The sequence below is a fragment of the Malus sylvestris genome, chromosome 2 (assembly GCF_916048215.2).
Source record: "Malus sylvestris chromosome 2, drMalSylv7.2, whole genome shotgun sequence".
In the NCBI taxonomy this organism is placed as follows: Eukaryota; Viridiplantae; Streptophyta; class Magnoliopsida; order Rosales; family Rosaceae; genus Malus; species Malus sylvestris.
The window spans coordinates 14,639,319-14,655,796 of record NC_062261.1 but is presented as its reverse complement, the minus strand read 5'-3'; the positions used below and the strand labels follow the sequence as shown (position 1 = coordinate 14,655,796).

The 16,478-nt window shown below is 44.9% G+C and overlaps 1 protein-coding gene across 12 annotated transcripts; it reads right to left on the bottom strand.

The window, feature by feature from the left end:
- Positions 1–7,043: 7,043 nt before the first annotated feature.
- LOC126586955 (uncharacterized) lies at positions 7,044–16,478 on the bottom strand. 12 transcript variants are annotated; one of them, XR_007610959.1, is made up of 3 exons: positions 7,929–12,102; positions 7,567–7,845; positions 7,044–7,391 (listed from the first exon to the last, which is right to left on the bottom strand). XR_007610959.1 is itself a non-coding variant. In XM_050251922.1 (2 exons), the coding sequence occupies exon 1, from the start codon at positions 9,513–9,515 to the stop codon at positions 8,841–8,843; it is 675 nt and encodes a 224-aa protein (XP_050107879.1). In that variant the 5' UTR covers positions 9,516–12,102; the 3' UTR covers positions 7,401–7,845; positions 7,929–8,840. The 12 variants fall into 12 exon arrangements, 8 of the variants coding, with proteins under 8 accessions (XP_050107879.1, XP_050107873.1, XP_050107895.1 ...); XR_007610957.1 differs by lacking the exon at positions 7,044–7,391 and adding an exon at positions 15,801–16,478 and having other exon boundaries at positions 7,401–7,845; positions 7,929–11,425; XR_007610961.1 differs by lacking the exons at positions 7,044–7,391; positions 7,929–12,102 and adding exons at positions 12,254–12,351; positions 12,435–12,887 and having other exon boundaries at positions 7,401–7,845.

Below are 16,478 nucleotides of genomic sequence, written 5' to 3'. Positions count from 1 at the left end.
CACAAAACCTGACACTTTCTGTTGTACCAAAGTCTTCCCTGATTTTGTGCATCAACATTTGGCGCCGTCTGTGGGAACGACACTTATTCCTACTCTCTTCAGCTGTGTCAAGCTGGTTTCTATCATTCGTACACTTTCTTTTGACCAGGCATCCCTCTCCAACATGGGAAGCGAAGGAAGCCACAGCACACAGAATGACACCCCCCTTGCACATAGTGCGAAACAACGAAAGAAGGAAGGAAAACGAGTTCTTCTTCAAGCTAAAGTCGATGAGTTGGAAGCTCAGAACAACAAGATAGCAATGAAGAATGAGGTCCTCCAGGAGCAATATGAGAAGCTCTTCGAGACACTCCACGAAGCTAGGCAAGCTCAGACATGCGAGCTTGTTGCCCCCGTGGAAGTCAACCATCAACTGGGTGCCCTCCAACATGGAGGGTCACATGCATTCGACATAGATATCCCTGATAGGGAACAGATTACCCCTCGACTTGATAATCAACATGAGGCTTCTCTTAACCCAGTTGCTTCAACCCGAACCATGAGAAGTGGAGGGAGACACCTCTTTACTGAAGGGGCAGAAGGATCGAAAGCCGTCTTTCGCGATTGTCGGGATTTCCTGAAGCAACGTCGAGAGAATTCCATCCATATAAGCTCAAAGATTAATGACCCAAGGATTTCTGAGAGACTCGGTCCCCTGCCACGGCCCAAGCCGGCCACCAATTTGGGGAAGGGGCAACAAGTCCCAGAGAGACATGAGGGTACAGGGGACTCAGAGGTGTTCCGACAAACATACCCTGGAAGCCAGTACAGCGAGTCCAGGGAAAAATCACATGCCCTTGATCAAACCTTCCTAATTCCAAGAGGAGATGGAGATTTACGAAAGAAAGCTCCAGTGACACATAACTCCGCTCAGGACCCCCTTGTCCTACAACTTCTTGAGGAAGTAAACAAGTTGAAGGCTGAACGTCAGGCTGAAATACCTGACTGGAACCAACCCAGGCCTGGCCCTCTTACAAGGAGGATCCTCAACACCCCCCTTCAAGCAAAGACAAAGCAAAAGCTTGGCTTGCAACTTTATACTGGAAAAGAGGACCCGATTGAGCACCTTAACCTCTTTGAGTCCACCATGGCATACCGGATGCACACCGACGAAGAGCGATGTCTTCTCTTCCCCTCCACCCTCTCTGGTGGAGCTCTAAATTGGTATTGTCGTCTTACACCTGAGACGGTAGACTCATTTGAGGAATTGAGGAAACTATTTGTTTCCCAACACATTTTCCAAACCGATCGCTTGCACTCTGCAGATGACTTGTACACTATCCGCCAGAAGCCAGACGAGTCATTACGTATGTATGCTGGCCGCTTCAGCCATGAATACTCCCGGTGTGCCGAAGCAGATGACAAGACTGCCCTCAAAGCCTTCACGGCAGGCCTACGTGATTGTTTCTTTAAATACATGATCAATGCCAATACTTGGAAGACTTACTCTGAGGTGATGGCGCAGGCTTATAACCATGCCTCCGCCGAGGCAAAGACATATCAGGAGAAACCCCCTACAACCATCCTTTATCAACAAGTGGGAGGTGGAAGCCAGACTCACCTAAATGAGAAGACCTCGACTTCCCAAACAGCAGTGGCACCTCCCCATGCCTTGCATAATGCTTCACCGAATCAACAGACATATCAATTTCAAGGCAAGAGGAAGGATTTCCATCCTCACCACTCTCCTTTCAGTAAAAAGAGTAAGGGACACTATCCCGATAACCAAGGGTATCGCCACAATAACGCTCGCCCCCAGGCAGTCAATGCAGTGGGTCAAACCCGCGTCAAGATACCCCCTACCCCAAGGTATGAGACATACACGCCCTTGAATGCCACATGCGCGGCCATTTACCCCAGCATAGCTCACCTGATACCAAAACCAAAGCCGAGGCACCCAGATTACACGCCCCCGAATAACGCGGGCACGTTTTGTTGCTACCATGAGCATAACGGCCATGATAGCGAGAAATGTATCATCCTCCGTGATCGTATTGAAGCTTTGGCACGAGAAGGAAAAATTGATCAATTCCTTCTTCACCCTCAAAGGGATAACCGTACCCAACGCCAGGTGAATGTCATATATTCCATAAGCGGCGGCACACCCATATCTGAATCTTCCAATAGGGCCATGAAAAACAGTGAACGAAGTCTGAGGCCTGGTCACCAAGTGTTTCACGTGGAAGACATCAGGGGAGGGAAGTATCAAAAACCTAACTGGGATCCGATATGTTTCTACCCTGAGGAAGAAAGAGGCATCATCTACCCTCATAACGACCCATTGATCGTGGAGGCTCACATAGCCAACTTTGATGTTCGACGAATCCTCGTAGACACAGGGGCTTCGGTCAATATCATGTTTGCCGAAGCTTTCAGGGCGCTCAGTGTAGCTGAACACTTGCTCGATCGCTCGATTTCTCCTCTAATAAGCTTCTCCGGTGATATCGTGCAACCCTTAGGGAGCATACATTTACCCTTTACTATTGGTACAGGCCCTTACACGGCTACCATTACCACTAACTTCCTAGTGGTTGACTGCCCAACGGCATACAATGTCATCTTTGGGCGCACAGGCATCAATGACCTCAAGGCTATGGTATCCACGCATATGCTGTTGATGAAATTTCCAACCCCCCATGGCAACGGCTACATCAGAGGAGATCAGCTTAGTGCACGATCATGTTACAACACTTCAGTTAAGCAACAACACTTGCCCGGACCCAAGGAAACCCTGTCTGTACATGACCAAGTCACAAAGACCAGCTTAGATGAAGCGAACTTGGATCTTCCTGATAGCAACAATCAACCCGATGATCCTCGAGATGACTCTTTCACCCAGCAAGCCCAACCTGCTGAAGAGTTGGAGAAGGTACCTATCTCAAGAGATTATCCAGATCGCATGGTGAAGATTGGCACCACATTGTCACCACCCCTTCGGTTAGCATTGATATCTTTTTTGAAAGAGAACACTGAAGTCTTCGCCTGGTCATACGAGGACATGCCAGGCATCTCTCCCGATGTCATCTGTCATCGTTTGAGTATTGACCCCAAGATCAAGCCGGTGAGACAGAAGCGAAGATCTTATGACGCTGAACGATACGAGGCAATGAAAGCAGAAGTTGAAAAACTCAAAGGCATAGGCTTTGTCCGCGAAGTCAATTACCCGACATGGGTAGCAAATGTGGTTCTTGTTAAGAAAAATCCGACCAAAGAAAGTCTTTTGCTTCAAAAGGTCTTGTGGAGAATGTGTGTTGACTACACCGACCTAAACAAAGGGTGTCCGAAAGATAGCTTCCCTCTTCCTCTTATTGACAGACTTATAGACTCTACAGCCGGGTGTGAACTCCTGAGCTTCATGGATGCTTACTCAGGATACAACCAAATCCTCATGAACCCTTCGGATCAAGAACACACAGCCTTCACTACCGACAGAGGACTATACTGCTATAAAGTCATGCCTTTCGGCCTAAAGAATGCAGGAGCGACTTATCAGAGACTAGTCAACTCAATGTTCGCCGAGCAGATTGGGAAGAGCATGGAAGTTTACGTTGATGATATGTTAGTCAAGAGCAAACATGCTGACCAACACATCACCAACCTATCTGAAACTTTCACTATTTTGAAGAGGTATCGAATGAGGTTAAACCCCAACAAATGTGCCTTCGGCGTAGGCTCTGGCAAATTCTTAGGTTTCATGATTAGCCAACGAGGCATTGAAGCTAATCCCGAGAAGATCAAAGCAATCCTCGACATGAAGGAACCGGTAACTTCAAAGGACATCCAGAGCCTTACTGGCAAGGTGGCAGCCTTAACCAGGTTCATTTCTAAGGCCACAGACAAATGTGCTCCCTTTTTTAAAGCACTTAAGGGAAGTAGGAAGTACATTACATGGACTGATGAATGTGCCGAGGCATTCAAAAACCTCAAGGAGTACATGAGTAAAGCCCCTCTACTCTCCAAGCCCGAGGTAGGAGACATTCTCATTATCTACCTATCGGTATCAGCTTCAGCCGTAAGTTCCGTTCTCATTCGAAAGGATGGGAATATTGAGCGACCTGTCTACTACGCTAGCAAAGCCTTACAAGATGCGGAGACACGGTACTCTAACATTGAGAAATTGGCTCTGGCATTGGTCATGTCTGCTCGAAAACTCCGCCCTTACTTCCAAGCGCACTCCATCATCGTGCTTACCAATTATCCTCTTCGACAGATACTCCAAAGTCCTGACACTTCAGGGCGAATGATCAAATGGGCAATAGCGTTGGGTGAGTTTGACATCTCCTACCAACCAAAGCCAGCTGAGAAGGGCCAAGCAGTAGCAGATTTCATCGCCGACTTCACATATCCTGTTGACATTGCTTCTACACCTGAAGCAGTAGCTTCATTACCATCGGAAGCTCAGAAAGTAGAATCAACGACCTCAGCATGGAGTCTGTATGTTGATGGCTCATCCAACCAACAGGGCTGTGGAGCGGGACTAGTCTTGACTACGCCCGACAAAGTAGCAATGGAGTTTGCTCTTCGTTTCAAATTCAAGGCATCAAACAATGAGGCCGAGTATGAAGCCCTTCTAGCAGGATTACGTTTGGCCAAACACCTCGGGGTTAAACAAATTGATATTTTCAGTGACTCCCAATTAGTGGTCAACCAGGTTACCAACAACTTTGATGCTAAGGACAGCTCCATGGCAGCATATCTTGCGCAAACACAACTTTTGCTCAAGCACTTCCACTACCAGATCACCCAAGTTCCTCGAGCGGCAAACAGTCATGCAGACGCCCTGGCTCGCCTCGCCTTAGCTGTGGAAGACAAGATTGGAAGAAAAATTCATGTCGAACTGTTGGCAACACCAAGCACCATGGCCGCAGAAGTATGCAACTTACAACGGGGGGATAGTTGGATCACCCCGATCTATAATTTCCTTGCTCATGGCACCCTCCCAAATGATAAAGTCCAGGCTAAGCAAATTCGATACAAGTCTACCCGCTACCTGATCATCAATGATCAACTCTATAAGCGAGGTTTTAGCCTGCCATACTTAAGGTGTCTTACGCCTGCCGAGGCGGAAATCGTCCTTCGGGAAATACATGAGGGAGTCTGTGGAGATCATGCTGGATCTCGGTCCCTAGCACACAAGACTTTTCGCCAAGGATATTACTGGCCAACACTCCACCAGGATGCCATCAAAGTATCCCGCTCATGTGACAAATGTCAACGATATGCGGCTATTCCTCATTCCCCTCCAGAGCCTCTTACTCCTATGATCAGCCCTTGGCCCTTCGCCCAGTGGGGACTTGATTTGATCGGCCCAATGCCGGCAGGGAAGGGCAAAGTCTGTTACGCAGTCGTTGCAGTGGACTACTTCACAAAGTGGGCCGAAGTAGAACCCTTGGCAACCATTACTGAGGCAAAGATAGAAGACTTCGTGTGGAAGAACATCCTTTGTAGATTCGGCATTCCCAATGCGATAGTCACTGACAATGGGCGACAGTTTGACAACAAGAAGTTCAGGTTGTTCTGCTCTAAGTTCAACATCAACTTATGCTTTGCCTCTCCAGCTCATCCCCAGTCTAATGGACAAGTTGAGGCCATCAACAAAATAATCAAGCGCACTTTGAAAACCAGCTTGGACAAAGCTAAAGGCTGTTGGCCAGAATTTGTACCCCAAGTTCTTTGGTCATATCGCACTTCATATCGGCTTCAACAGGAGAAACTCCATTCTCACTTGCCTTTGGCACAGAGGCGGTTGTCCCTGTTGAGCTCGAGCAAGCAACATTCCGAGTCCAGAACTACATTCAAAGTGAAAATGACAAACAACTCACCCTCAACTTGGATTTAGTCGAGGAACACAGAAACCAAGCTCACTTGAGGAATGTCGCCTACAAGCAGCGCATCTCTAACTATTATGACTCTAGGGTCAAGCCTCGTTCTTTCAAAATAGGAGACTGGGTCTTAAAGAAAAGATTACTCTGCGACAGAGTCCCGAGTGAAGGCACACTTAGTCCAAACTGGGATGGACCGTATGAAGTCATTGGCATCAGTCGCCCTGGCTCTTACACACTTAGAAGCTCCGATGGCAAGACCCTTGGCCATCCATGGAACGCTGATCACTTGAAGTACTACTACAAATAGACTCACGATGTACAAGTGTTGAGCTATAGGCGTTCGGCATCCTATGTAATGAAGGCCATTTGGCAATGAATTCAATAAAGAGGTAATTTAGCCAACTCAGCCCTCACTCTTTTACATTCATAGCAAGCGATGCCGGAACCCTTCTCAATCAGAAAGCAATCTGTCTTCCACAGTCACTACAAAACAAGCAAATGAAGATCGTGTCAAGCGCCAAAAAAAAAAAAAAAAAAAAAAAAAAAAACAAAAAAAAAAAAAAACAACTTCATCCAAAAAGCTTCACCCGAAAAGCTTCACCTAAAAAGCTTCACCCAAAAAGCTTCACCTAAAAAGCTTCACCTAAAAAAGCTTCACCCAAAAAGCTTCACCCGAAAAGCTTCACCTAAAAAGCTTCACCTAAAAAAGCTTCACCCAAAAAGCTTCACCTAAAAAGCTTCACCCAAAAAGCTTCACCATCAAAGCTTCACCTAAAAAGCTTCACCCAAAAAGCTTCACCTAAAAAGCTTCACCCAAAAAGCTTCACCATCAAAGCTTCACCTAAAAAAGCTTCACCCAAAAAGCTTCACCCGAAAAGCTTCACCTAAAAAGCTTCACCCAAAAAGCTTCACCCAACAAGCTTCACCCGAAAAGCTTCACCTCCAAAGCTTCACCTCCAAAGCTTCACCCACAAAGCTTCAACACCAAAGCTTCACCTACAAAGCTTCAACACAAAACCTTGCTCCAAATAAACAAATTTTGCTCACAAAACCCAAGATGCCCTTGAACTTGTACAAAAACACTTGGGTAAACATAAACATTTTTTGTTTTACACCCACAAGGGCCCAAAATTTTCCTTCTTATTTATTCACTTATATATGTTCCCAAACATATTATAATAGATCCAACAACAAGCCAAAGTCCCAAATTTCATAATGGACAAAAGTACAAGCAATTCATCAATAATGAAGGTGCTACAAAAATTGGAATCTGCCCCAAAATAGAAATCCAACCCAAGAGACTTTTTCTCTCTCTCCCTCTTCCGCCTCCTTTCATCTATCAAATTTCTGCAACCTCTGCTCTTCTCCAATGGAGCTGAATTTTGGACACCCTATATTTCTTGAGCATATGAACAACTTTCAAGAAGGAACCATTTCTGTTTGAGCGACGGAAATTAAAGTGTTGAAGCTCCAAACATGATAGTCGGCTTCTTGCAGATTTCGAAGCTGTTGTGATGTTTCGAAGATCTGGAAATATTTAACCGTTAGTTCATCCTGAATTTTTGATATGTTATGAAAGAGTCGATGAGGAACAACTTCAATGAAGAAAGCATACCGATCTGAACAAGAGAAAATGGAGTTTCGAAGCTCACAACAAATCTGACGGGTTGACAGACAAATAATAACCAGTCATTCATCATACCTGAATTTCTTGAGTTATACAGCTCCGAGGGATCTCAAATTTGGATATGTTGTAGTTCACAAGCTGAGGAACAACTTCAATGAAGAAAGCATACCGATCTGAACAAGATAAAATGGAGTTTCGAAGCTCACAACAAATCTGACGGGTTGACAGAAAAATAATAACCAGTCATTCATCATACCTGAGTTTCTTGAGTTATACAGCTCCGAGAGATCTCAAATTTGGATATGTTGTAGTTCACAAGCTGAGGAACAACTTCAATGAAGAAAGCATACCGATCTGAACAAGAGAAAATGGAGTTTCGAAGCTCACAACAAATCTGACGGGTTGACAGAAAAATAATAACCAGTCATTCATCATACCTGAGTTTCTTGAGTTATACAGCTCCGAGGGATCTCAAATTTGGATATGTTGTAGTTCACAAGCTGAGGAACAACTTCAATGAAGAAAGCATGCTGATCTGAGCAAGAGAAAATAGAGTTTCAAAGCTCACAACAAATCTGACGGGTTGACAGACAAATGATAAACAGTCACTCATCATACCTGGATTTCTGGAGTTGTACTGCTCCGACGGCTCTCCAATTTGGATATGTTGTAGTTAAGGAATTAACGAACAACTTTCATGAAGACAACTTTGTGATTCGACCTACAGATGATGGTGTTATGTTGAAAAACAATTCCGGTTGTTAGGGGAAATGAAAAACAATTCCACCAAAGAAACATCATTATGATGTTTCATCATTATGGTGTTTTCATCATTATGATGCTTTCATCATTGTGATGCTTCCATCATTGTGATGCTTCCATTATGATGTTAATGCACCAACGGTTACACCTTCTGCAATTCCACTTATTCGGGCCTAGCAACCTTCATCAACAAAATCTATGAAGAAAAAGTCCGGGGCTATTAGCAAGACACCTCATTCGTCAACTCCCTCGACTAGAGACTTGGGGGACTCCCACCATATGCTACTACGCCTTGGTACTCAAAAGTTCGTGACTACTCAGTGACTTGGATTTTTCAAGTCTCCAACCGAGAAGTTTTCCTCACTCGGGAAATTAAGGGAACACTACCTCAAACTACATGCTTCACTCACAAAGCTTCAACAATACAGGTTTCAACAAAAGCAAAAATTCAAAGAACTTTATGAAGAAGGCTTTGGTGTATTTAACACAATATGTTGAAATGAAGCAAAGCTTATTTATTAATATTTTCGATAAGCCACAAATATGTACATATACATGAGTCAAAATAAACAAACAAAAGGGAGCATTCACAAAGGTTGCTTAGGGGAAGTCTCAGCAGTCGGTAGAGCCCCAGAAAGAGAAAGCACCGGAGGGTGGTTATCCGGAGCCTCAGTACTTGACAAAACCCCAGAAGGAGGAGGCATTGGAGGTTCATCATTTGAAGCTTCATTACCAGGTACAGCCCCAGAGGACGAAGGCAATAAATGCCTTTGGAACAAACCCACAAACCGCTGATGATCAAGTAAAACCTTACCATCAGATTCCTTCATCTGGTCAAGCTTCCTCTTCATGTTTGTAGCATAGTCATGGGCGAGCCGGTGCAACTGCTTATTCTCATGCTTGAGCCCTCTAATCTCCTGTTTGAGACTCATCACTTCAGCAGCCAATGATTCAACTTGGCGGGTGCTAGCAAATAGGCGTTGGGCCATATTAGACACAGAACCTGCACACTGAACACTAAGAGCCAGAGAGTCCTTAACAGCCAACTCATCAGACCGTTTGGAAAGTAGTCTATTATCTTTGGGAGTGAGAAGGTTCCTGGCCACCACTGCAGCGGTCATATCATTCTTCATCACAGAATCCCCAACGGTAAGAGGACCAGTAGGGGATATGAAGGATGGGCGCCATATGTTGTCTGGAGAAGGCGTGGCTGTCTCTTCTCCAAGGTTCAAGTCAAAACGACGGTCGGAGGGTCCAGACATTTTCAAATGTGTTGAAGAAGGAAGAGGTCAGACAAATCAAGATCTTAGAAGTGCAAGAAATGAGCTTCTACTGGTAGAGATTCAAGTGTGCTGTGGAACTTAATGCCAGCCTCTATAAAAATCTGCACTCGACGGAGCTTCAGAAATCGAAGAGGCATTTGCTTTCTCAAAAGCTGGGCTGCTCAGAGACCACGAGGGCCGATCTCAGAAATCGAAGAGGCGTTTGCTTTCTCAAAAGCTGGGCTGCTCAGAGACCACGAGGGCCGATCTCAGAAATCGAAGAAGCACCTGCTTTTTCAGCCTCGTCAGCACCTGTCACATGCACAATCAGCTTTGCGGAAATTACGGGCACTCTGTCGAAGATTTCTGGTGAAGTAGAAAGCACGTGAATCTTACTGTTCAATCACCGCTCTCCATATGCACCATCAACTCCTCGGGTACCACATATAACTTTGTCAAAGATCTCTGACAAAGTTTAGGCACGAGAATTTCGAAGTTCCAGCTACCCTACTATTACCCATAAGGGTAAAGGAACAGCACCACTGCTTGACAACTGGAAAGTCCCTATGTGTGTCGACCTCCGTGTTTTGCGGCAAGACAGGTTGGCAAGAACGTCCAACCTTTACTCACATTCGAGAAAAGACTCCCAACATAATTACTTTCTAAAAAACCGGAGTAGCACCGCTTTCCGAATCTCGAGAGTCAGATCCTCGACGGGATTGCTTGTTCGAAAACCGAAGAGGCACAACTCTCAGAACTTCGAGAGCCAGATTTCCTTAGATAAAGCTTGTCTGTAATCTTCACACGTAACATCAGCTTTCCAGATACCACATACCACTTTTTCAAAGTGCTCTGACAAAATTAAAACACGTGAAGCTGGCAGCTCCCACTACATTGCTGTGACCAAGAAGGGTAAAGGAATAGCATTACTACTTGTTATTGGGAAATCCCTATATACATTGACCTCCCTCCTCAACGGACAGGCAAACCTGCAAAAATGCTCAACCCTTTCTCGCATTCGAAAAGGCACCCTCAACATAACCTCTCGAAATACTCAGCTTTATTTCCCCCCGATAATGCCTCAGCAAATAAGCCACACCAAGAACAAGAGTATCTCATATCATCAGGGTCGAAAGCAAGAGTATCCCATATCATGCTTTCTCCCTGTCTTTCTCTTTGTCCTTGTCCACACCTGCAGGACAAGGAGAAAGAGAGCAGTCAGTCGGAACCTGAAATCAAACCTCCAATTTGGAACTGACTGCCTGGAGCCTTTGCCTGGTTGCTTACTTAGCATTGCTCTCGAGTACTCATCCTCAACTGCTGTCAAGGTCACGAATTCCACCGGCAAATACCTCATGACAGTTGATCAGATATTGGCTCTTTACACTGAAGCTGCCAAGCGTGGATGAGTCACTATGAAGGAATGTTCTGAAGGACCATTTAAATGCAAAGGTTGCACACCACTTCTGCCATGCAAAAGATTGAAGCAGAAGGTTCAACGGTGAGCTGAAACAGATCACTACAGCACGACACCTTTCCATACCACATTCATTATTCCGTCAACAGCAAAAGTATCCCATATCATCAAGGTCGAACATGCTCTAGATTTGATGGACTTGTTTTGACCCTCAAATTTTTGAGTCGGCCTTATACTCTGAAGGGCACCAGAAAACCCTCCAGCACAGTTCAAGAATAAGCCTGTGGAAAGTTACTTCTTCCAAAGCAAAAGTATCTCATATCATCTCTTATCCATTTGCTTCTCCTTATCCTGACAGTTGAATGAGAGACAAGGAGAAGAAGAACAATCAACCGGAAGCCGAAGTCAAACCTCTGATCCTGGGTTGCTTACTTGGAAGTTTGACTGCTTACCTTGTCTGTCACCTCTTTCGGCAGATCTCCTAGCTCGGCGACTTGGGGGACTCCTACTATAGGGTTTGTATCACACTTGACTACGCCCGAAACTACAACTAAGCTTCAAGTGAAATTGATACATTACCTTGTGCGTCAACATCAGCTAAATACACCATTCCCGGATGGAGGAAAGGTACTTCCAGAGAAGGGCAGATGAAGATCAGACCACACTTCGGTACTTAGAAGTTTCGTGATTACTCAAGGGATCGGATCTTGCAAGTCCCCAACCGAGGAGTTTCCCTCACTCGGGAACTTAGGGGAGCACTGTTTGTACCATACTTGACCAATCCCGAAACTACCGAGCACCGGCCAACGCTATACTGTCAAGGAAGAGTTCCCCTCCGACCAGGAGGCCAATCACTACTCGACACGTGTCAAGATTAGAAGCCAATCAGAGCGCAGCACGTGTCGACATCAAGAACCAATCACAACATGACACATGTCAATGTGACAAAGCTACAAGTTTTTCTATAAATAGGGGTCATTCCCCCACAATATTGCCTAATGCCATTTTGTGTTAAATCATTCACAAGAACTCACTAAATTGAGAGCTTGATCCTTTGTACTTGTGTAAGCCCTTCACTACTAATAAGAACTCCTCTACTCCGTGGACGTAGCCAATCTGGGTGAACCACGTACATCATGTGTTTGCTTCTCTGTCTCTATTCATTTACGTACTTATCCTTACTAGTGACTGAAGCAACCAAGCAACCAAGCGAAGGTCACAAAATCTGACACTTTCTGTTGTACCAAAGTCTTCGCTGATTTTGTGCATCAACATTTGGCGCCGTCTGTGGGAAACGATAATAACCAGTCATTCATCATACCTGAGTTTCTTGAGTTATACAGCTCCGAGGGATCTCAAATTTGGATATGTTGTAGTTCACAAGCTGAGGAACAACTTCAATGAAGAAAGCATGCTGATCTGAGCAAGAGAAAATAGAGTTTCAAAGCTCACAACAAATCTGACGGGTTGACAGACAAATGATAAACAGTCACTCATCATACCTGGATTTCTGGAGTTGTACTGCTCCGATGGCTCTCCAATTTGGATATGTTGTAGTTAAGGAATTAACGAACAACTTTCATGAAGACAACTTTGTGATTCGACCTACAGATGATGGTGTTATGTTGAAAAACAATTCCGGTTGTTAGGGGAAATGAAAAACAATTCCACCAAAGAAACATCATTATGATGTTTCATCATTATGGTGTTTTCATCATTATGATGCTTTCATCATTGTGATGCTTCCATCATTGTGATGCTTCCATTATGATGTTAATGCACCAACGGTTACACCTTCTGCAATTCCACTTATTCGGGCCTAGCAACCTTTATAAACAAAATCTATGAAGAAAAAGTCCGGGGCTACCACTTAGAAAACAAAAGAATGAAGTTTTGGTACTTACGACATGGACTATTAGCAAGACACCTCATTCGTCAACTCCCTCGACTAGAGACTTGGGGGACTCCCACCATATGCTACTACGCCTTGGTACTCAAAAGTTCGTGACTACTCAGTGACTTGGATTTTTCAAGTCTCCAACCGAGAAGTTTTCCTCACTCGGGAAATTAAGGGAACACTACCTCAAACTACATGCTTCACTCACAAAGCTTCAACAATACAGGTTTCAACAAAAGCAAAAATTCAAAGAACTTTATGAAGAAGGCTTTGGTGTATTTAACACAATATGTTGAAATGAAGCAAAGCTTATTTATTAATATTTTCGATAAGCCACAAATATGTACATATACATGAGTCAAAATAAACAAACAAAAGGGAGCATTCACAAAGGTTGCTTAGGGGAAGTCTCAGCAGTCGGTAGAGCCCCAGAAAGAGAAAGCACCGGAGGGTGGTTATCCGGAGCCTCAGTACTTGACAAAACCCCAGAAGGAGGAGGCATTGGAGGTTCATCATTTGAAGCTTCATTACCAGGTACAGCCCCAGAGGACGAAGGCAATAAATGCCTTTGGAACAAACCCACAAACCGCTGATGATCAAGTAAAACCTTACCATCAGATTCCTTCATCTGGTCAAGCTTCCTCTTCATGTTTGTAGCATAGTCATGGGCGAGCCGGTGCAACTGCTTATTCTCATGCTTGAGCCCTCTAATCTCCTGTTTGAGACTCATCACTTCAGCAGCCAATGATTCAACTTGGCGGGTGCTAGCAAATAGGCGTTGGGCCATATTAGACACAGAACCTGCACACTGAACACTAAGAGCCAGAGAGTCCTTAACAGCCAACTCATCAGACCGTTTGGAAAGTAGTCTATTATCTTTGGGAGTGAGAAGGTTCCTGGCCACCACTGCAGCGGTCATATCATTCTTCATCACAGAATCCCCAACGGTAAGAGGACCAGTAGGGGATATGAAGGATGGGCGCCATATGTTGTCTGGAGAAGGCGTGGCTGTCTCTTCTCCAAGGTTCAAGTCAAAACGACGGTCGGAGGGTCCAGACATTTTCAAATGTGTTGAAGAAGGAAGAGGTCAGACAAATCAAGATCTTAGAAGTGCAAGAAATGAGCTTCTACTGGTAGAGATTCAAGTGTGCTGTGGAACTTAATGCCAGCCTCTATAAAAATCTGCACTCGACGGAGCTTCAGAAATCGAAGAGGCATTTGCTTTCTCAAAAGCTGGGCTGCTCAGAGACCACGAGGGCCGATCTCAGAAATCGAAGAGGCGTTTGCTTTCTCAAAAGCTGGGCTGCTCAGAGACCACGAGGGCCGATCTCAGAAATCGAAGAAGCACCTGCTTTTTCAGCCTCGTCAGCACCTGTCACATGCACAATCAGCTTTGCGGAAATTACGGGCACTCTGTCGAAGATTTCTGGTGAAGTAGAAAGCACGTGAATCTTACTGTTCAATCACCGCTCTCCATATGCACCATCAACTCCTCGGGTACCACATATAACTTTGTCAAAGATCTCTGACAAAGTTTAGGCACGAGAATTTCGAAGTTCCAGCTACCCTACTATTACCCATAAGGGTAAAGGAACAGCACCACTGCTTGACAACTGGAAAGTCCCTATGTGTGTCGACCTCCGTGTTTTGCGGCAAGACAGGTTGGCAAGAACGTCCAACCTTTACTCACATTCGAGAAAAGACTCCCAACATAATTACTTTCTAAAAAACCGGAGTAGCACCGCTTTCCGAATCTCGAGAGTCAGATCCTCGACGGGATTGCTTGTTCGAAAACCGAAGAGGCACAACTCTCAGAACTTCGAGAGCCAGATTTCCTTAGATAAAGCTTGTCTGTAATCTTCACACGTAACATCAGCTTTCCAGATACCACATACCACTTTTTCAAAGTGCTCTGACAAAATTAAAACACGTGAAGCTGGCAGCTCCCACTACATTGCTGTGACCAAGAAGGGTAAAGGAATAGCATTACTACTTGTTATTGGGAAATCCCTATATACATTGACCTCCCTCCTCAACGGACAGGCAAACCTGCAAAAATGCTCAACCCTTTCTCGCATTCGAAAAGGCACCCTCAACATAACCTCTCGAAATACTCAGCTTTATTTCCCCCCGATAATGCCTCAGCAAATAAGCCACACCAAGAACAAGAGTATCTTATATCATCAGGGTCGAAAGCAAGAGTATCCCATATCATGCTTTCTCCCTGTCTTTCTCTTTGTCCTTGTCCACACCTGCAGGACAAGGAGAAAGAGAGCAGTCAGTCGGAACCTGAAATCAAACCTCCAATTTGGAACTGACTGCCTGGAGCCTTTGCCTGGTTGCTTACTTAGCATTGCTCTCGAGTACTCATCCTCAACTGCTGTCAAGGTCACGAATTCCACCGGCAAATACCTCATGACAGTTGATCAGATATTGGCTCTTTACACTGAAGCTGCCAAGCGTGGATGAGTCACTATGAAGGAATGTTCTGAAGGACCATTTAAATGCAAAGGTTGCACACCACTTCTGCCATGCAAAAGATTGAAGCAGAAGGTTCAACGGTGAGCTGAAACAGATCACTACAGCACGACACCTTTCCATACCACATTCATTATTCCGTCAACAGCAAAAGTATCCCATATCATCAAGGTCGAACATGCTCTAGATTTGATGGACTTGTTTTGACCCTCAAATTTTTGAGTCGGCCTTATACTCTGAAGGGCACCAGAAAACCCTCCAGCACAGTTCAAGAATAAGCCTGTGGAAAGTTACTTCTTCCAAAGCAAAAGTATCTCATATCATCTCTTATCCATTTGCTTCTCCTTATCCTGACAGTTGAATGAGAGACAAGGAGAAGAAGAACAATCAACCGGAAGCCGAAGTCAAACCTCTGATCCTGGGTTGCTTACTTGGAAGTTTGACTGCTTACCTTGTCTGTCACCTCTTTCGGCAGATCTCCTAGCTCGGCGACTTGGGGGACTCCTACTATAGGGTTTGTATCACACTTGACTAAGCCCGAAACTACAACTAAGCTTCAAGTGAAATTGATACATTACCTTGTGCGTCAACATCAGCTAAATACACCATTCCCGGATGGAGGAAAGGTACTTCCAGAGAAGGGCAGATGAAGATCAGACCACACTTCGGTACTTAGAAGTTTCGTGATTACTCAAGGGATCGGATCTTGCAAGTCCCCAACCGAGGAGTTTCCCTCACTCGGGAACTTAGGGGAGCACTGTTTGTACCATACTTGACCAATCCCGAAACTACCGAGCACCGGCCAACGCTATACTGTCAAGGAAGAGTTCCCCTCCGACCAGGAGGCCAATCACTACTCGACACGTGTCAAGATTAGAAGCCAATCAGAGCGCAGCACGTGTCGACATCAAGAACCAATCACAACATGACACATGTCAATGTGACAAAGCTACAAGTTTTTCTATAAATAGGGGTCATTCCCCCACAATATTGCCTAATGCCATTTTGTGTTAAATCATTCACAAGAACTCACTAAATTGAGAGCTTGATCCTTTGTACTTGTGTAAGCCCTTCACTACTAATAAGAACTCCTCTACTCCGTGGACGTAGCCAATCTGGGTGAACCACGTACATCCTGTGTTTGCTTCTCTGTCTCTATTCATTTACGTAC

What these genes read in the sequence shown, in the direction of transcription:
- LOC126586955 (XM_050251922.1), bottom strand. Translation starts at nt 9,515, where the DNA reads ATGTCTGGACCCTCCGACCGTCGTTTTGACTTGAACCTTGGAGAAGAG.